Source organism: Acipenser ruthenus, chromosome 14, assembly GCF_902713425.1.
Source record: "Acipenser ruthenus chromosome 14, fAciRut3.2 maternal haplotype, whole genome shotgun sequence".
NCBI lineage: Eukaryota > Metazoa > Chordata > Actinopteri > Acipenseriformes > Acipenseridae > Acipenser > Acipenser ruthenus.
This window is the reverse complement of record NC_081202.1, coordinates 7,242,475-7,264,776: the sequence shown is the minus strand read 5'-3', so window position 1 is coordinate 7,264,776 and position 22,302 is coordinate 7,242,475. Positions and strand designations below refer to the sequence as shown.

Genomic DNA, 22,302 nt, shown 5'->3' with positions numbered 1-22,302 from the left:
AAAAGATTTTACTTTTCTGTCTAGCAGAGCTAATTTACCCATTCCTTTACTGTTTTTGTCAAGACTTTCTGATTCTTTAAAAGCTCTGTGAAGCTGTAAGAATGCAACACCATTGTGTTAATAAGCTCTTCTGCAGTCCAGGACATCATCTTGAATACAGAAGACACACACACACACACAGATTCCTTTTAATGAATATGGCTGCATTCCTTGTACCTGAAAGTAAGATTACAATGAATAATATCACGATTGGCTATATTTTATTTCTAACTTTCTCAGAAGAACTAGAAGAACACATTTGAATTGAAATATTTCTTCATATTGTTTTGTTTTTGTTTGTTTGTTTGTTTGCAAACCTTCAGGTGATGAATTTTGAAGACAGATTAAACGACACCGAACTGTTACACTTTATTTAATTCATATTTAAAATATGCCCCTCTGTATGCCTTGCATGCTGATTAATTGTTCGCTTAACATAATGACAGAACAGGATTGGGCTGTTGTTCCATACATTGTTATTATGGTTGAAGTGAGGTAAGGAGTAGTATAGTACAGCGCATCTTAACAACAAACAGCTCTTACGCATCTCCTTACAAAAGGTATGCACTTGAACAGAATTTATATAACACAACCTCCTAGGTCACTGCACAAGGTCACATCGACATATCGTTTAATTCAATTTCATATGAAGTCCCCTGTCAATGGAACTGCAGGATTCTTAGGCACTGACATTGTGTTTAGAAGAGGATTGTTTTCAAATTTTCTTTTTTTTTTTACATTTCAATTTTGTACAAAGTAGAAAAAAACAATAGCGTGCTTAAAATAGCTACCCTTATTAAAGAGGCTCTACAATGCCTGCCTTTAGAAAGAGATGGAGGATGCAGATGTGAAATCAATCACTCCGAGTCAAAAAAGGGTGTAATAGTCCAGGTCAGGCAGTAATCTAGTGAACTACAGGATCAAACAGAAAACACACACACATGAGAAGTGTCCACCTGTACATTACCAGCTTATATAGAACCAGGCATAGTTCCCAGTATACGTCTACGTTGTAGCATTAATCACATTTTCACAGCACAAGACTTCAACAGGCTGTTCAAGTAGGCTGTTCTACTTTTAAATGACAAAAAAACACTATGGTCATATTGGTTGCTTATGGAAATGTATACAAAAAAATCCCATTAGATCAGCTGTTTACAGCGGTACGCATATGTGATAAATTCATGGCTGACTGAGTGTATGAGGAAATAACTTATTCCTGATACTAGAGACAGCAATCGAGGGCTGATTTTTCCTTGGAGGGAGATTTGTTTGTTTGTTTGTAAGTGTAGTGTACGATGATGTAAACATTACGAATTCTAATAAAACGATGAGGCCCACCCAGTGGTTTTATTTTAGAATTAGTTGTTAATAAAACCATAAATGGTGCAGAACAGTTGCAGGGGTAGTAAAATAATTAAATATTTAATTTACAAATAGATCATATAAACTGAACAAACCCCTTGTAAAGCATCTAGCTACAAGTCTGTACATCTTCCCAGGATTAAAAGGCCATGTGAAAAGCTCAGAGCCAGACCACATGATGTCGAAGAACACTGCGATCCACATTTCTCAAGTGACAAGTACTCACAGAAAGCAATGCTCAAGGATATTGGGTCTTGTGTATAAAACCATGCTAGCTGTATGAATAAAAATCAGTTGAAAAGGTGAGGCTGTTCTGAAGACTTAATACAATCTGAGATCATAAACTTTGAGAGCAGACTATAATTCTTGAATGTATTTGTATTTGCTTGCGATTGTAAGTCGCCCTGGATAAGGGCGTCTGCTAAGAAATAAATAATAATAATAAAATAATAATTCTATAAAAACAAAGGTAGCTTTAATGTCCATGGTTTAAGCTGCTTTAGAACAATGGCATTCTTGAGCTACTTTAGAAAATGTATCACGGACTCCAAAGACATACACAGCATTGTGACAGGGAGGCTGATTCTTGTGCAAATGTGTGCAGCTGGGACGCGGAACAGAAGACGTGTTGCTTGGCAACCAATTGAGCAGTTAGACTCGCCCGGCACTGAGCTGATTGGGAGGTCTGGATTGGCTGGGGGGCAGGGAGGCTGTGTGCAGCTCAAAAGGCATCTGTGCCACAGCTCAAGGCAACTGACTGCCTTGTGCGGCAAACTTTTATTTTTATCTTTGTTTTGTTTTGATTTCTTTATTAAATCTGACACTAGAGCTATAATTGCTGGTACCCTAGTGGCAGCACGTGTGTGTTAAATAAACCTGCGTGCCTGTGTGGCGTGTCAACACTCAATGCTCTGTGTCTGCCTCATTATTATTCAGTGACGACCCACACAAGCAACACTTACCCCTGTTACGAGTATATATAATGCACCTACACAGTGGTCTAGTTTTACTCAGGTGAATTCCGTTTTTAAGAGTTGCTTTCTTCTAAACTATTTTAACACTGCTGACCTGTATAAAGATGTCTAGGAAACTTAACTCAGTGTATTTATCACACTTGACCAAATCAATGTTTTGTGGTCATCTACTGTGTGGCAGTGCCCTGGAATGGAGCTTCTTGAATGATGAAAGTTTCTACTTAAACTGTAATGTCCTACACAGTGGTCATCACCTGCTAAATAGTTGACCTAAGAGAAAGCTAGGTGTCCCAAGCCAAGGGAAAGAGTATTAATATGATATTATAAGGAACATTGATTGTAAACTGAAACTTCCCCTCATGAGAACAAATATTGTCAGCTTTTATGCACTGTAAATGCTTCTTGTACACAATTGTCAATGGACATTCAAAATGCGTATATTTAAACATGTGATTTATAATCATTTCCTTGCTCACAGTACATGTAATCAATAACTATTAAATGATTTTGTAAGAATGAATGGTGTTAAAACAAGCTGTCTGAGCTAACTTATTGAGTTGAGCAAATTTCTAGGCTTTCCCAGTATAGCAAATTATCTAATTAAAGTCAGCTGTAAAGAAGTGAATGTTTCTCATGGATAACCAATTATCAGAGACAAAAAGTTCCATTGGTACTTTCCAGCTGTTTATGACCAATCAGACACATTTATCACACAATTCTAACAACTCAACAAATGACATTCACAGTCTATTAATGGTTAATGTTAAGCCCTTAATCCAGTTTATTACTAAATTCATTTATACCATTGTTTTGTTTTTTGGGGGATTTTTTTTCCTGGGAAAATCTGGAGCTCCTGTGATGCCTTGTGATTTGATTTTTCTAAAACAAAAGACCTGCTGTTTCAAAAACATGATTTAAACCCAATCCTCATTCACCCATGAACGACCCAGTGTACTCCTGACAGACCCATTGCATGTGTATTTAAACTGTGTCTAAAATAGGGTTGAAACAATAATCTTGAAGAGTGGATTCCTGCTTCCATTCACTTCAATGAAGAAGAACAGGAGGGTTTTCTGGCTGTGAACCAACTGCTCTGCTCTGCTCATAACCCTCTGAGGTGCTACAGTAGTCATGGCAGGCTCGGAATGTTTGATTTTAATGTGAACTCTAACCAGCATCTTACAGTAATCTCTTTTTATGAACGTCCATTTAACTTTTAATATGTATAACTTACTGTACTGGAAGTGCATTGTATACAACAACAGGGTAGAATAGCATTGCCCACAACATTACCAGTTAGCAGTTTAGATGTAATTCACATCTCAGTGCAATGGCAGCTCAGACTCAATGTGTAAAGATCAGACCTCTTGAGTGCACTCTCCATCTCCTTCTTCTCCTTGTTGGCCTCTTGCAGCTGGTATGACACTCTGGCGAGAAACTCCTCGAAGTTTGACAGCAGGTGGGGTTCATCCCTCCTCAGCTGAGCCCACAGGCTCCTCACTTCACTTTGACTGTGAAAAAATGTGATTCTGAGTTATGGTTACTCCAATATTTAGTGATCATTTTCTCTACATGTGCCTTTTTACCTTGCTTTGAGCTTCTCCAGAGAATCCTAAGTGTCTCAATGGAACAGGCACCCCTCTTCCATTGGAATGTGACCTTTACAATCTTTCAATTCTGTGAGACACCCCTACTCTACATTTAAACATAAAGGGAGTATGTGGGGCTGGCAGAGAGGCATGATTAATAAAACTGTTAATAAAAAGAGCACCCCTTAAAATAAACTGCAACAAATGTTATTCATTGCAAAACTTGTCATTCATTTGAAAGGAGTCAGCATTTGAAAATTTGATTTTGAGGTTTGAAATGTCCAAAGCAAGGCAAACAAAATAAATAACACAAATTAAATAAAAGACATAGAATTCTGCATTCAGAAGAATCTGAACAAGAATACAAGAATGGTTTTTAAAAAAAAAAGGTTTATAAGGAACACAATGCATCATTCAATGTGTCATCGTATTTTATTTAGGACAAAATTAAAGGTATCTTGAGATAACATCAACTACTACTCTACTCTCAAGTACTCATGAACAGTAAACAACACATGGGCCCTATGTTCACAAATACATATCACGTATGCAACCAGTATACATTATAACAGTACCTGCATAGCTTAGGACTCAACATGTATACAAACCTAGGCCTCAATAAACCTTTGCTTTAAAAGAAGAATTCTCATTTGAGCCTTATAAGATCAATTATACACCAAATCTGGCTGCAGTCAACAAAATATGTGAAATCTGTGTTTTTCTGTACTTGTTACAGTTATTTGCATATTCTGACTGAAACCAGGAAGGCTACGTATGAAAGCCAGCATAGAGATTTTTCTTTTGTTAGCAAAACCTGTATGGATGCTTAAACCAATCTTGTTTAGCAGGGTTTGGGTTACTGAATGATTCTTGGCCATAATTGAACAAACCTATGCCCCAGCTCCTTTAGCATCTATGTTTGTTTACTGGTATTTCTCTAGGTAATGTTCAAAACATTACAGGGGCAGCAGTGTGGAGTAGTGGTTAGGGCTCTGGACTCCTAACCAGAGGGTCGTGGGTTCAATCCCCAGTGAGGGACACTGCTGTTGTACCCTTGAGCAAGGTACTTTACCTAGATTGCTCCAGTAAAAACCCAACTGTTTAAATGGGTAATTGTATGTAAAAATAATGTGATATCTGTATAATGTGAAATAATGTATAATGTGATATCTTGTAACAATTGTAAGTCGCCCTGGATAAGGGCATCTGCTAATAAATAAATAATAATAATAATAATAAAAACAAGTAGACAATTCTCTGATTATATTCTCCACCGCACTCTTCAAAAAGGGTGTGTTTCTTTACAACTGACTGTTTACCTGAAGAATGAAAACCAGTACATTTCGCATCAATTCTGACTTACTCTTCAAAGAGGTTGCTGGCCCCAAGGCTCTCCATTAGCATGCAGAAATGGCGCTCCTCATCATCCTCGCCCCCGGCCAGCCTCTCCTCCCACTGATTCTGATACACAGCCTCTGTCTGTGGCACCTCACTGATGGAAATCTTTCGACCAAACAGGAACTCACCTGGGGAGCCAACAATCAGGTTAATATTACATAGACTATTATCATTTACAGGTTATTATCATTACCATTATCATTGGTCGTAGTACCATTTTAAATATCCATATGGGACTTAAGAAAAAATAGTTTTAGTACCCTCAAAAAGAATGTGTAATGTAACAGGGCCTGTAAATGTATTGAAAAGAAGTATTCAATTGTAAAATGAACCCCAAAAGAAACGGTAAAGCCCACTCCATTTAAAGCCCACTGGTCGGTAAAGGCCATAATATTGCCAGTGAAGTCTGTATGGGCATTCTCTAAAAGAACCCGTAAAATAAACAGGATGGGAGAGAAAAGCAGCCAGAAGTGCAGGAGGAAGCCAGGAGGGGAGTGACAGACACAGGGTTGGTCCTATCAGCCTGCACGGACGGAGGGGAGTGACAGACACAAGGTTGGTCCTATCAGCCTTCACGGACGGAGGGGAGTGACAGACACAAGGTTGGTCCTATCAGCCTGCACGGACGGAGGGGAGTGACAGACACAAGGTTGGTCCTATCAGCCTGCACGGACGGAGGGGAGTGACAGACACAGGGTTGGTCCTATCAGCCTGCACGGACGGAGGGGAGTGACAGACACAAGGTTGGTCCTATCAGCCTGCACGGACGGAGGGGAGTGACAGACACAAGGTTGGTCCTATCAGCCTGCACGGACGGAGGGGAGTGACAGACACAGGGTTGGTCCTATCAGCCTGCACGGACGGAGGGGAGTGACAGACACAAGGTTGGTCCTATCAGCCTGCACGGACGGAGGGGAGTGACAGACACAAGGTTGGTCCTATCAGCCTGCACGGACGGAGGGGAGTGACAGACACAAGGTTGGTCCTATCAGCCTGCACGGACGGAGGGGAGTGACAGACACAAGGTTGGTCCTATCAGCCTTCACGGACGGAGGGGAGTGACAGACACAAGGTTGGTCCTATCAGCCTGCACGGACGGAGGGGAGTGACAGACACAAGGTTGGTCCTATCAGCCTGCACGGACGGAGGGGAGTGACAGACACAGGGTTGGTCCTATCAGCCTGCACGGACGGAGGGGAGTGACAGACACAAGGTTGGTCCTATCAGCCTACACGGACGGAGGTGAGTGACAGACACAAGGTTGGTCCTATCAGCCTTCACGGACGGAGGGGAGTGACAGACACAAGGTTGGTCCTATCAGCCTTCACGGACGGAGGGGAGTGACAGACACAAGGTTGGTCCTATCAGCCTGCACGGACGGAGGGGAGTGACAGACACAAGGTTGGTCCTATCAGCCTGCACGGACGGAGGGGAGTGACAGACACAGGGTTGGTCCTATCAGCCTGCACCTACGGAGGGGAGTGACAGACACAAGGTTGGTCCTATCAGCCTTCACGGACGGAGGGGAGTGACAGACACAGGGTTGGTCCTATCAGCCTGCACGGACGGAGGGGAGTGACAGACACAGGGTTGGTCCTATCAGCCTGCACGGACGGAGGGGAGTGACAGACACAAGGTTGGTCCTATCAGCCTGCACGGACGGAGGGGAGTGACAGACACAAGGTTGGTCCTATCAGCCTGCACGGACGGAGGGGAGTGACAGACACAAGGTTGGTCCTATCAGCCTGCACGGACGGAGGGGAGTGACAGACACAAGGTTGGTCCTATCAGCCTGCACGGACGGAGGGGAGTGACAGACACAAGGTTGGTCCTATCAGCCTGCACGGACAGAGGGGAGTGACAGACACAAGGTTGGTCCTATCAGCCTGCACGGACGGAGGGGAGTGACAGACACAGGGTTGGTCCTATCAGCCTGCACGGACGGAGGTGAATGACAGACACAAGGTTGGTCCTATCAGCCTGCACCTACGGAGGGGAGTGACAGACACAAGGTTGGTCCTATCAGCCTTCACGGACGGAGGGGAGTGACAGACACAGGGTTGGTCCTATCAGCCTGCACGGACGGAGGGGAGTGACAGACACAGGGTTGGTCCTATCAGCCTGCACCTACGGAGGGGAGTGACAGACACAAGGTTGGTCCTATCAGCCTGCACCTACGGAGGGGAGTGACAGACACAGGGTTGGTCCTATCAGCCTGCACAGACGGAGGTGAATGACAGACACAGGGTTGGTCCTATCAGCCTTCACGGACGGAGGGGAGTGACAGACACAAGGTTGGTCCTATCAGCCTTCACGGACGGAGGGGAGTGACAGACACAAGGTTGGTCCTATCAGCCTGCACGGACGGAGGGGAGTGACAGACACAAGGTTGGTCCTATCAGCCTTCACGGACGGAGGGGAGTGACAGACACAGGGTTGGTCCTATCAGCCTGCACGGACGGAGGGGAGTGACAGACACAAGGTTGGTCCTATCAGCCTGCACGGACGGAGGGGAGTGACAGACACAAGGTTGGTCCTATCAGCCTGCATGGACGGAAGTGAGTGACAGACACAAGGTTGGTCCTATCAGCCTGCATGGATGGAGGGGAGTGACAGACAATAGTATCTCCATCTCGGATCCGGTGGTGCAAGAGAGGCCTGGAACAATGTTCCTCCAAGTACCTGTGGTTGGATGGACGGGGAGAGGAGTTTAGCCACCCACTACCCCACACAATGTTTGAGTGAGGTGCCTGAAAGACCACCCCCCCCCCCCCCCCGTTATCCAGTTGGCTTCTCTTTTTCAAGGGGAAAGAAATACCTTTCACTCATGAACGAGTCTGGGTTTACATAGTTGTACATGTAGTACTTGTAACTTGGCCATCAGGGATATACTGACATTTTGTGAAATGCTACTGTTCAATATATAGAGTGAGTTAGTATCAAGCTAGTGCTGTTAAATACTGTTAGTTAAAGGGGGGGGGGGGGGACTGTAAAATGATTGCTGTTAAACCCACTGAATCCTGTGGTGAACTCCTCCAAGGTAAGGTAACCATTTCCATCAGCATCCAGCGTGTCAAAGACATTCTCCAGCTCGTCTGCACTGAGAGGTAATTCACCATGAAGCCTCTGAAAAACAATTCAAGAAAAAAAAAAGTTTCACAAGTTAAACAGTATCATGTATAAAACAGCTCAGCAGTCCATCAGGCAAAGATCAATCTTATCCAGAAATATGCAGCCCGTGTTCTTACAGACACTAAATAGCAAACTGCACTGGCTTCCAGGCTTCCCACAGGACTGAGTTTAAGATCTGGACTCTTGCTTTTGATTGTATGCATTCTCTGCCGTTTAAATTGGAATCTGATTGTTTTCATTTTTTAGATCTTCTAGACAATATGTAATCTTCAAAACAGGATGCAACAAAGTGAAAAATTCACAAAATTGCAAGGACTGTTTTGTGGAATGTCTTTTTAAGGATTGTTTTATGAATAGCGTTTATAAACATTCTCTTAGATTAAACAGTGCTTTAAAAATTAGAGTAGAGTTCAAACCCTATTAAACATTTGATGAACTGCAACTTGATTCAATAATCCAAATTGGCTTTAAAAACTATTCCTGTACAAAATATTCCTTAAAAGATGTCTTGATAGTTTTGTAATTGAGGACCAAAGCCTGGTTTCCAAACTATCAGAGAGCACACCCTGTTTTCTAATATTCTCACTTATTATGCTTATGCTGTAGTGGCTGCATTTCAAATAAAACTGGTTTTAATTTTTTTAAATAAAACCTGTGTGACTATGCATACACTGCCTTTTACATCAATTAAAGACAAATACTGGTTGACACAACAGTGTTGCTGGGAACAGGGGCTATATACCTGTATGCAGGTTTTTTGGAGCTGCTATAAATTGTAATTTTGAGCAAATAACAACAATTAAATTTAAAAAAATAGTATAATGAATGAATTTCATTACACATTTATATTATACTGTAGATTTTTGTTAATGTTTCTGTTACACATCCAGGAACTACAATCAAACAATAAAATTGACCTGGTTTGCTAAACTGTAGAACATTTTTTTTTATTTAGCGTATTTAGTATAGCAATTAACCTCTCCAATATAAAAATGATTTATTATTCTTCACATCAGTGTTAACACCTATCTGACTGTCATCCGCTATGGCATTTGATTAAATTAGAAAGCTAAGTGTTCATTTATAAAAGAGAGGTTTCATTTTATTATTCATAGCTCTTTAACAGGATTACAGAAAATCCTGTACTGTACTGCCTCCCATGCACTACGTGGGAAATGTACTGTATACGTTTAGTGCCAAAAGGTTAATAATTATTACATTTTATCTGGTATGTAAGGTTTTGGGTCATTGAGTAATTTACTCTGCGATTAAGACACTATGGGCCATAAATGTAGCTGTAATTAAGTAGAGAGCCTAATGTGCACCATATATCTAAATGTACTGTCCCATTTACCAACAGAGAAAGCATTCATTTACCTGCACAGTATTAGGCTAATTTATATACCATAGCGTGCACACTACATGTATTGTGAGTGATAATTTAATGTGCACGATAATGTCTAAGTCCAGTCCAGTCCAGTCTTTTGGTCAGTGGCTTATTGTGAAAGGTGGAAGTGGCTAACTTTGACCAAAAATGAGCGATTGACAAATGCAGGGGACAGGCAGAGGCAACACAAACTAAAACTGCACGCAGAGGAGTTAGAAATTCTAATGGAGGAGTAGGTTTTAAATTATAATACCTTGTTTGGTCCAGTGTTTTATTTAACTGCTCTATTATTTGAACCAATGTAATGAACTATAAAATACAATTTAAGAAATGATAACATTAATTCATGCTTATTCATTCTTAATTTAAACATGTTATTTACAGGTAATTTTGACTGTTCAATATGAAAACTTTAATGCAAGTAATGCCTTCATGATGCCAGATAGATTTCAGCCCAGAAAAACAGGTTTAAATAGAGCACCTATCAGTAGTTAAAGCCTGGTTTCCAAACTAATTATCGCACACTTTAAGGTGCACACTACAATTATCACCCTTTAGTAAATACAGTGTGAATAAAGCTCATCTCATTATTCAGAGCAGGGTGCCTAATTTAAATACATAATCATTACCGATACCATACAAGTGACATAGTCATTCTGATTACCATAGCGTGGCACAATAAAATCAGTGTGCGCCATAATATGCCCACTATTTTGCATGATAATTAATAAAATTGCAATAGTAACTAAGGAAATCATGAACGTGCACACTAATTGCTTTCATAAATGAGGCCCTGTGTGAGTAGAATGTATTTTGGGTGAGTAAAATGAGAAATCCTAAGGATCAAGAATCCAGTTGCTTATTCACCCGTCACATACACGCATTAAAGTGAGTGGATTCAACTATAATATTTATTGAAAGCCCAGACTTATTGGTCACGTGTTTCTGGCAATTTCCCAGGCCGGCTACAATTAGCTGTCCCGGCATTTCTATCATCCATTCTCTAGCTACCGCATGCAGTATATTTACAATTGACCACTGATAATCTTAATAACATGCAAACTCAAGCTGTGCAGCAAAATTGCTATGCATATTCTTAAAGCATCAAATATAAAATATCATACGTAATTCATATTTTTTCAATGCATAAAACAGTCAGTATCTGGAGTGCTGGGTACACCTTTAAAAAAGGTCCCCTCATGATTTCAACAAAGGAGGACCTAAATAGTCACAATAAAGGGCCCTATAGAAATAGCACATGTCTGTCCCTTTAGTTTATTCTGGCTTAAAAAATATGAAAAAAAAACCTCAGAAAGGTTTATTTTTTAGTGATTTAACTGATGTTTAGATGCTGGTATTTAGATACCCCGCTGTTTAAATCAGTTTGATTGACAAACTGTATATGCTGTAAGTTTTCCAGGACAGGACTGAAGCAGGAACCAGTTACTTACAATCCAGAGGAAGTACATGCAACAGAGGTAAAAGCAAAAAAAAGATGAAGTGCAATCCTTTAATCTTTTCTTTTTTAAGCAACATCATTTTCCAAATGCACTGTGTTAATAGATTTCTTCTACCTGTCTGAGCAACGCGGTGTCATGAATACACGAATAGGACTCGGCATACTGTTGGCATAGTAACAATAACATTCTTGTCTCAGGATATCTTATGTCCTTTTAGATGACTGAAGATGCTCAGTCTCTGAAGATTTATATATCTACAGCATGTAAGTAAGTGGAATTGATGGCATTATTTCCAGTTCTAAACAGAGCAGTGCTTTAGAAAAAAAAATTGTCAGATGTAATCAAAACTTACAATTTTGATCAACGGAAAGACATTGTGCTCAACCTTTCAAGGTATGTCATCCTCATACAACTGACACGACTACGAGAATGAATAGAACAACTATGCCAAATGAGAGTCTGCTTGTCTTGGCTCTGTCTGCTCATACACTGACGTGACTCTACAGTATGTGTTGTGATCCTGTTGGAAACTCAACCAATAGAGGTGGGTCCTTCTTTGCACAGTATTTAATCAGATAGCAGACATTGTTTACAGTAGAGTTTGTTTACATTCTTCTTAGGTAGTATGTTGCTCCTCTTGAAGCCTGTTTGTCTCACTTTGAGACAGGCATAAGAACATAAGAAAGTTTACAAACGAGAGGAGGCCATTCAGCCCATCTTGCTCGTTTGGTTGTTAGTAGCTTATTGATCCCAGAATCTCATCAAGCAGCTTCTTGAAGGATCCCAGGGTGTCAGCTTCAACAACATTACTGGGGAGTTGGTTCCAGACCCTCACAATTCTCTGTGTAAAAAAGTGCCTCCTATTTTCTGTTCTGAATGCCCCTTTATTTAATCTCCATTTGTGATACCTGGTCCTTGTTTCTTTTTCAGGTCAAAAAAGTCCCCTGGGTCAACATTGTCTATACCTTTTAGGATTTTGAATGCTTGAATCAGATCACCGCATAGTCTTCTTTGTTCAAGACTGAATAGATTCAGTTATTTTAGCCTGTCTGCATACGACATGCCTTTTAAACCCGGGATAATTTTGGTTGCTCTTATTTGCAGAAGACAAACATGAAAGACTGTTCTCACTGCTGACATGTGACTTATTGTTAACGGGAAGGTCATAATGTATCCCTTGGATCTCTATTATTCAGACCAAGAACCATATTATATATATATATATATATATATATATATATATATATATATATATATATATATATATATCAGGCCTAAGAAACTATGGCAATTAGTATTGCATTGGGGATGTCAGGCTGTCCACTCATAAAACATTTTTATGAAAGAATGACGTTTCATGTTTTTTCATTTTAAAATAATACTTGATCCAATATTAAGAGTAGAGAAAGTCAAATAATAGAACCATCAAATGAAAAGCACAGTATCCTTTCTGAAGCTGCTTTCATGAGTCGAGTACACTCTGCTCTTTAATATTATTACCAGCTGACTGTTTGTTGTGGTTTTGCCTCTCTCGGATCAGAGTGTTACAGAAATGAGACGAATACGGTTCTGAAGAACAATAGCACCCCATGACAGAAACCACAGTCCCGTCACCTCACACATTACTCGGCACACTCTACAACTTAGTGAAGTATCTTTTTTATGTGACACCCAGGTTTTGAAAACCCTGAGCTTTGATCCTTGTGACAAAAATGTCATGTTTTTGCATTTTAATAATTAAATCAAGCCTTTGTTTTAATGACTGTAGCCCATGCAGGTCTTTGGCTAATCAACAGAAATATGGCTAAACAGAATAAAGTGAAATGGCTTGCAAGTTCCTTGCAGAAGTGAAACCTTCACGCAGGTGTGGCTGTTTGTTACTTCGACCGCTTACGAATGCCCATCATTATTATTATTTTTCATTTCTTAGCAGACACCCTTATCCAGGGTGACTTACACTTGTTACAAGATATCACATTATTTTTACATACAATGACATTATTTTTCACACATTATTTTTACATACAATTACCCATTTATACAGTTGGGATTTTACTGGAGCAATCTAGGTAAAGTACCATGCTCAAGGGTACAGCAGCAGTGTCCCCCACCTGGGATTGAACCCACAACCCTCTGGTCAAGAGTCCAGAGCCCTAACCACTACTCCACACTGCTGCCCATCATGCATTTTGTTTCGCTCATATGCAGTCATATGCAAGTTCTGCTTTTGTAGAGATGTTTCATTCAAATTTTATAAGCATTAGATATATGTAAAACTATAAAATGGGACATAGGCATGAATGTAGGGACAAACTGCAAGGAAAGTGCTTATTTGTGTACCGTATTACTAACATCAAGTTAAATACTGTCAGAGTTCTGTAAACAGTGAAACAACACCCTCCTAAATCCATGATGCCAACCTTAAATGATTTTTGTTGGCTAATTTGGCACTGTCTTTCTTATTTTTGGTAAAATATTTAAACCTTCTCTTGACAAAATAGTATGAACATACTGTATTAATGTCATGTGATGGTTTTTAGTGGCATGCTAATGTGAATAGCCTACTTCTTGTACAAGCATCGAAATGAGTTTCTCCAGGAAGCCACTCTTTCATCCATTTCGCACCATATCTATGGGTACCGCTGCCTATAAGTATACACGCTGATGACGGCAAACCTTGAACACATTTTAAATACGTAATACACATGCTCTGAAAGCAGAATCATACTCATTTGTAAAGCTCTGATGCATTTGGCCTGAAGAGCCACCCTAAGTTGATGTTATTGTTGCTGTGATGAAGTTATGGTTGTATCTGTCTAAATTACTTCACTCCTTACACTGCCCTTCCACACTGCCTCTCCCAGTCTACAGAGACCCACAGCTCAAAGGTTATAGAGACATTTACTGTATCTGGAGTTTCTACATGCAAGACAACTGGCAAGTGAGAATGCTAAAATCTAAGCAATCAAGGTTTCTTAAAATTGCAGATTAGAGCATCGTAAAGCTGAATCTTTAGTAAACTGAAGGCAAAGAAAGCAGTGGTGATACTGTGGGAGTGGGGGTGGAGCTGGCACTTAATAAATTCACACTGGCAGTGGTTTAGCATCCTGGAGTGTCATTCACAAAGCAGACAGAAGGTTATAGAAATGTACTCATTTTTTATGATAAAAACCTCTGCCTCTTTATTAGCAAATTAAAAGTAGAAAGCAAAAACTATATGCAATAGTCGAACAGTGCTGAAAAAATCCAGAATTACAAATCCGTTGTCATGAACAAAGGATCAAAGGTAACACTACAGAGAAACCTCTTCAATATGAAAAAGAGTTGGCTATCAAAGGTGCATTTAGTGTACTTCAGAGCATTCTGGAGGCTAATCAAGTGTGTGTGTGTGCGTGTGTGTGTGTGTGTGTGTGTGTGAGACAGAGTCTCGGCTGTAGTAAAGTGTTTTCTCTGCATCTATGCACAGCCAAATATGACTACACACTGTACAAATGAGCATATCTGTGCACAGCCAAATATGACTGTACACTGTACAAATGAGCACTACTCTGTTTTTAACTGAATAGATCAGCTGCCAGATGTTCTAATATGGAAGGTTTTGTCAATAATATACCCAATTAACTATACAGTTTGTGGATGGATACAGGTTTTACATATACAGTAAATTGGGGTTCTTTTTTTTGGATTTTATTATTTATTTAATTACAAGTATGGTGGAGTATCAAGCACAGTAAAGTACAGAGAGGTATGGTAAAGCATGGTGAAATCTACAATAAAGTCTTGTAAATGTGTAATATACAGCTGTAGAATTGATTGTCTTTAGCAGAGCATTGGGTCTGGATCCCCACCACACAAGCCAGCTATGAAAAAATGTGTCTGGACTGGTTAGTGTGACCTGATTGAAAGGGAACTTTTTGGAAAAAAAAAAATACATTTTGAGAATTGGTTAATGAAATGCCTATTAGGCCTAACCACATATAAAGGATATATATTAGATATTCCAGAGCAGCAAGAAGGAGGAAAGGGGTACAAATACACCCAAAAAATAACAGCAAACAACTGGTTTATATAGTTATTTAAAGAGTTCTGTATTGAATAAGCATTGTTTTGAAGTATTTTTTTAAATATAGTCAAAAGAAAATGTCTTTAAAAACACTACAAACACAAATATAAATTACAAAAACAAATATTATATCATACTTGCAAACTTAACATGTAAAAAAATATAACAATAAAAAAATTGTAACCCTCGGAAGGCGCAAAGGGGTCAAAAGCACCCCAAAAATGTACCATGTGCACTTTGAAGAAGGACTGAAGAAGGATTACTGAAGGACGTTCTTGGTATCAAAACAAAGGAAAGCGATTAAAGTTTAATCACATGTAAGGATTTATCGCGATCTTTAAAGAGTTATGAGATATGTTACATTTAAAATAGTTAATTCATACACATTTGTTTTACCCGTTTAAAGCAACAACAAAAAAAAGTTGTGAAAGTCATGCAATCTTCCAATAACAACCTTAAAATACCTGCAATCAGCAGTCAACAGTGAATTTTCCAAAGACACATTTGGGGGATATGCATACCATATATATAACTTTGAGTCCTACCTGCATGTCCCTGCGTGTGATAAAACCTTTATCTTCCACATCACATATCTGGAAGAACTCATGTGTTTTTTCTAACATGGTTAACTGTCCAGTTTCCAGGTGTTCTGTCCCATTGCAGTCCATGCCTCCAGTGCTGAGGGGAGAGAATCGTTCCTCTTTCGGGCGTGAGTTCCGTGCTGCTTTGGCTGCACAGGTGTTTGTTAAAGCTGCCATGCCACTTTATTGGATTTTTCTTTTTTGAGGGTTTGAATTCAGTTCAGAAAACCTGAGCATTGAAGGTTAAAGCAAAAGCACATCAAAGGCTCTCTGCAAGGCTGCTCGTCATCTCTTAGCAACCGCCTCTTTAATTAGCCAGCAGAACCTAGGAGAGGAAAAAAAGCTTTTTAAAAATCCTTTCTATAGTGTATTTATTTAATAGACTGGACAACACAGCCCCGTCCCCCCCCCACACCCTCGTCCCTCAACCCCCGCCCCCTGCAAAAAACAAAACAAAAAGGAGAACACTGCACTCCTGATCTGGAGAAGATATTGAAGACACAATTCAATCATAAGAGACTCATTAAAATATACATTTCAAAAGAGTACACACCTACAGTTGCTTCTTTGTTACGTGTTGCTACGTGCACATTCAGACATTAGACAATGTTCTGCTGTAAAATCACCTAAATGTTCAGACAATAATGTAATGTATCATGAAAAACGACGATGAAAGAATATAAGATTATACAGGATGACACAAGGTTGCTTGGATTCTACCCTAAGAGAATAACAGAGTTTCAGAGATGACGAAAAGTGCAAAGCTGATTTATAATAGCCTGCAACTTAATCTTTTCATTATGCTCTTAATAACGGACATCATCAGTTTTGATTTTCTGGGCCCTATTCACAAAGCTTTAACTCACGAATTGTTTTCAATGCATGAAATAAAGTTTGATATTCATTACATGTATCTGATTTTAATAAGACCCAATAATGGCTATCCTCCTTTTTTATATCGGACACAATATTAAACATCAAGGTACAATTTTCACTGCCCTTTTGGTTCAGGGTCACACAGTGCATTGCTCTGTATTTTAACCAGGCCCCCTAAACAAACTGAACAAACAAATATAGCATATATTTATTGCTCACATAACTCAATTTAACAAAATATTTTGACATTTTAAAAAACACATCTAAAAACGATATAGATACAATTAAAAATACTGACAGAAATCGAATACACAGGCTTCTTACGGATACATTGTTACGAATATTATCCTTCGAAATATATTTTTCTTGTCATTGTCATAGCAAGAACTTGGATTATCCTTATCATCTTGATACAAATTCTTATCATATTATAGAAGTGAGAAACCCATCAAATTACCTATTGAAGAAAAGAGAGAAACACCCTTCTGTACAATAAAATGCATGCTTTTTATTTCAGACATCATTTATGCGTTAGTTTACTTTACGTGGTATCGTTTTGATAGTCATTTATAAATCCTATTATGCTAGGAATACAAACATGGTTATGATTCTATTTCAAAGCTGTGTTTGTTTGAATACTCAAGCACTCATTTTCAGTAAAGTGGCTTCACCCTCTGAATCCAGTCAATACAGCTTGCTTGCTCCCTCTATTCTGTGGCAGATGTTATTGTGCGTACTCTATTAATTGGCACCATCCAGATATCAAAATCTTTAGCAGCCACTGTCTTTTCAGTCATCAGTCACTTTGTAGGTTGTCAGAACACATTACTTATAGGAAGGAGTTAAATTTCGAAACAGTACAACAAGATACAGTTTTTACTGCCTTCATCTGGCATTTCCTAATGGATGTGATTTCAATGGTGGTAATTGCAATCACCCTATTTTCAGCAGTAGCATTTAAACAGCAAACTAAACGAAGGAGGAGGTTCTGAAAGTTCTCTAAAAGCACTCATTGTGCTTGCACTGGAGCACAGCTAGTATATGACAGCTAAATGGTTTTAATGCAGCTGAAAGCACTGGAATAGGGCTATTCATTGACGTACATTAAGGTGGTGGGAGAATTTAGCTTTTATGAACTTGATCCATATTAAAACTCCCTAAATGCTAAATTATTATCATTATATGTAATAACAGGCTTATCTTGAAATATTAACTTTAATGAGTCAATTATTCTCATGATCAAAATGATTCAAATGAACAGGTAGAATAAAAAAAAAAAACTTTGAAACTACTGCCATTAGCACCATGGAATTCATTCTGAAATAGTAAGTCAATCCAGTACATAATAACAATACAGTACTAAAATTGCACTTGTAGCCTGAGCACGACAACCTCCACAAATATAAAGCTTGATTATGTGGATTAGTGCGGTGCCACCTAGACCCAATACATACTAGCAATCCATAGCAGTACAGTCAAATATCTATAACCCTGTTCAGTATTTGCTCCAATGGTCTGCTCCAGTTTGCTTAGGGAGGCTGACAGATGGTTTAGTGAAACAAGTTTATGAGTAACTTTATGAGTAGCTACCGCAGGTATTAATACAAAGCGTTATCAGCACGATAACAATGAGATCACGATGAACTACATATGTTGTATATACATTAAAAATGTAAGTGTGACGTATTACACTGGCAGGTGTCCTATTATGTTCCTAGACTGTTTATTAATAAATACGAGTTATTAATAACTTCAAGTAATGAATGTTATCACTGAGTCTGGTAAGGATTTGATAAGTGACTGTGATGGGGTGCTAGCTCGCCCCTATAAATTTGTGTTTTGTTATTGTTGTTATTTTTACTGTTTTCATTATGTTTTTGTGATTCTTGGTTTGTTTTGGATTGGCAGGGAGGGGGTTAAATTCCTCCCTATAAAATAAATGTGAGAATGTGGCTGGAGCCTTAAGTGTTTAATTGTTAATTATTAGTTAATTGGGCTCCAGCCACAGACTATAAAAGGGCAGGTGAAACCCTTTGTGGGAGAAGAGTTTTGGGGTGAGTTTGTTTGTTGCTGTGCTGTGCTGTGCTGTGCTGTGCTGTGCTGTGCTGTGCTGTGCAGTGCAGTGCAAAGAAACTGTAGTGGAGGCGAATGCCCAGCCTACATTTTTGTTTGAACCTTTTTGTTGGCCCTTGTGCCTATTTATTTGATTATTTTTTTGTTTAATAAAGATCATTATTTTGCCCCTTCCACTGTCTCTGAGCCTCAAACCTCTGTCATCCTGCCACAGTGACTATCTACATATATGTAACAATGTAACTGTGGCATAGAGGATCAACATCTGAGAGGCATCTCATTATATCTGCAGGGTTTAAACTGAAGAAAATAAGATAAAGAATGTAAAAAAGTGCTTCTCTAGATACAAATGTACCCATGGTACAGTGTTTTATGTGAAACTATTTTATACAAACAAAAAAAATCTTTGTTTTTCACTGCAGCAGACACATTGGAGAAACCACTGTGCCTGCAGTTAATGGAGCCCACTGTATATACATGCAAATACTGTACAGATAGTATGTTGCCATCCATAGCTTATAGTATGTACTGTGTGCAGGTGCCTCCATGACATCACTGCTACATTCCCAGCGGGGGATAATATCAGCAACTAGATAACCAGAAATGATTCATGAAATCCCTGCCAGCCTTTTAAGAAATCTGCAACATATACCTTCATTTTTTATAATTAAGAAACTCTGCTAGGGATCATTGTGATTATCAATTATGATACAAAAGGACCGGATTTTGAGTGCAGTTTTTTAGAGCACTGTTCAAAAGAAGCCATAATGGCCATCTTTGTAAAACACCACAAAGCTGCCTCCTTTATGTCCATGGCAGCACATGTTATATCAACTCACTTCTTATTTTCTGGTTTTACATGTTGTTTGTACAGTGCAGATCTCACATGTATACAGATCCCTTTGACAGAAGGGTCATAGTACTGTAGTGTGGGAGTTCAGTTGGCAGGAACTCTCTCATATCTAGAGTAGCACAAATTATTGATATTTAAAAAAAAAAAAAAAATTCAAAAGTAAGGACTTGATAAGCTATACTTGGTGCCGCTTTGATTGGAAAGCAGACTTTGGAGCAGATTTGCATTCCAGCTACCCTGAAGGAGTTTGTATTGATGGTAAATCCTTGAGGAATTGTCACATGCCCCTTTAGAACAAATACCTTGCAGACACTTTGCTGTAAATCGGGCTACCCTGGCTACCAATGGTGGCCCCATGCCCTACTGATAGTCCAAACCATGCACATTTGAGAGATTAACATATGATTGTAAATCCTGTTTGATGTTGTGTAGTTTGTTTGACAAATGTTTTTTTTTTTTTTTTTTTGCTGTTGAAACACGATTTTGTTGAGATGTTTTTCACATCTCTGTTGTTGAATATGATCCAAAACAACTGCTGCTTTATACTTACGTTCCCCCAGTTATAAAATGTGTATCTTTACAGCCAACAGTGAGGTTAGTATCCGTGGAAATACTCTGCTGATGGCTACATTACCTAGGCTACAGACAGTGAAGAATGCGGATACTGTTTTTCTCTGGACTTTTGCTCGTGGGTGTTATCCCATGGGGTATCCATTCAAGTAGACTTTGCTGCTATTGACTTTTAAAGCAACCTAAGCTCTTGCTCCTACATGCTTAGGTCAAATGTTTCTGTCATCCACAGAATCACGTCTACATCATGTATGAGCAGATGAAATGTGCACACTAGAGTCTACAGCTTGACCCCCAAACTCAGAACTTCTCTATCAGTCTAAGGATAATGCAGGACTTGAGAGAAGGTTAAAACTTACAAGAACTTAAAACATAAGCAGACAAACGTTTCCGCTAGTACTGATGATGACACACGCCAAAATGTTTGTCTACTTGATTTAGTTTTTTTTTTTTCTTAAGTGTTTACCTTCTCACAAATCATGCGTATTTTGAAGGATTTTACAGAAGCAATACATGTTTTTTACTACAGGATGTGAAGTATATGCAATTTGAAGTAAATTAATTAAACAAACAACATCCTAATTCGTAAATCCTATAGCTTATTATGTTGCAAAATAGATTTATTTACTTAACAGCTCTGTAAATATTCCTCTGGTGATTAGCCTTAGGTGGGGATTAGAACTTGGTTGGTGAGAAAGTACATATACTTATTTTTTTTTATTTTTTTTAAAAGCACATGCCAGTAATTCAATGTCATGAGTATATTTTAAATATAGGGTGCAATGAATCCTCTCAATCTCATGTACTATATGGTACAGTGAAGAGACAGCATTCAATCAAAATACATGAACAGATTTTTGTGAACAAAAATAAACTTCTCTGCTTCTAGTGAGCTCACTGTTTTGTGTAGCGCTGATATCCCTATTGTCCCAGCAACGCAAACAGATCTCTGTTCAGTAATGGTGTTGGGGAGTGCTGGGTCACTGCTTGCTGCAGTGCCAGGGTGAATTCCACTGCACCTTAAATATTTAAAATGATTTGCTTAACCATGCCCTGACCTTTCCTCTGTGGGTATCAAATAATCGGTAGGTGTCTGTAACACCGAACACGTGCAACTGACGAGCTCAAGAATGATCACATGGCAATAATAATAATAACCTCCAGCAGTAAAAGCAAGGTCCCTATATAAGGTACTTTGCTCTTGTTCTGGTTTCCAAGAAATGTGCAAAACCCAGATCAACAACATTGCACTTTTGTTCAACACTAAAGAACTGTGTTCACCACAAGCACTAGAGAACACTGCTAAGGAACACACTGTGGACTGGTGTTTGTGTATCTGTTAGCCTACGTGTGGGTGAACTAAAAATGGGACTGTTATTATTTTGGGGCCAACCCGCGGATTACAAATAAGCAAAACACGCCGCTGTATTGCTTCATTACCATTGTTATTATTTACTGTTGTTTTGCCATCATTGCACCTATATTATAATTGTCTGTCTGTTTACTGATCACATGCACCTGCACACTGCTAACCACTTTGCCACAATGTGTTACTAGTTTTGTAAAACAAACCGTTTCATTTTCCAAGCTAAAACCTGATTCCTGTGTTGTACTTCCAACAATGTGTTCTTCCCTCACCTCATCATGGAGTCAAGGGCTTACTGTATGCCTTGTATTGTATGACTTGCATTTAATAGTAAATAGCACAAAAGGATTTGAAAATACAGAAGAAGAGAAGCTCTGGTTTCAGGTAATTATTTACCGAGAATCAAGCTGACAAAAAGAAAATCTGTGCCAAAAAGAAGTGAACTTTGTTATCAAACTTTTGGATCCCTCTTTTGTCATTGTAAAGTTCACATAAAGATCATTTTAGGTATGTCACTGAATCCTACAATCCGGGATTAATTACTGGTGACAGCCCGAGGCCAAGCTTGAGAAGTCT

General features: G+C 39.1%; 1 protein-coding gene across 1 annotated transcript in view; it reads right to left on the bottom strand.

The window, feature by feature from the left end:
- Positions 1-22,302, bottom strand: part of LOC117419493 (EF-hand calcium-binding domain-containing protein 4B-like) — a 51,691-nt gene that overhangs the window by 20,516 nt on the left and 8,873 nt on the right. Inside the window, exons 2-5 of the mRNA XM_034032274.3 lie at positions 15,953-16,313; positions 8,380-8,491; positions 5,331-5,493; positions 3,743-3,889 (exon numbers count right to left, since the gene is read on the bottom strand). Coding sequence (XP_033888165.3) covers positions 3,743-3,889; positions 5,331-5,493; positions 8,380-8,491; positions 15,953-16,165 — 635 coding nt within the window. The 5' untranslated portion in view covers positions 16,166-16,313. The remainder of the gene's footprint in view (positions 1-3,742; positions 3,890-5,330; positions 5,494-8,379; positions 8,492-15,952; positions 16,314-22,302) is intronic.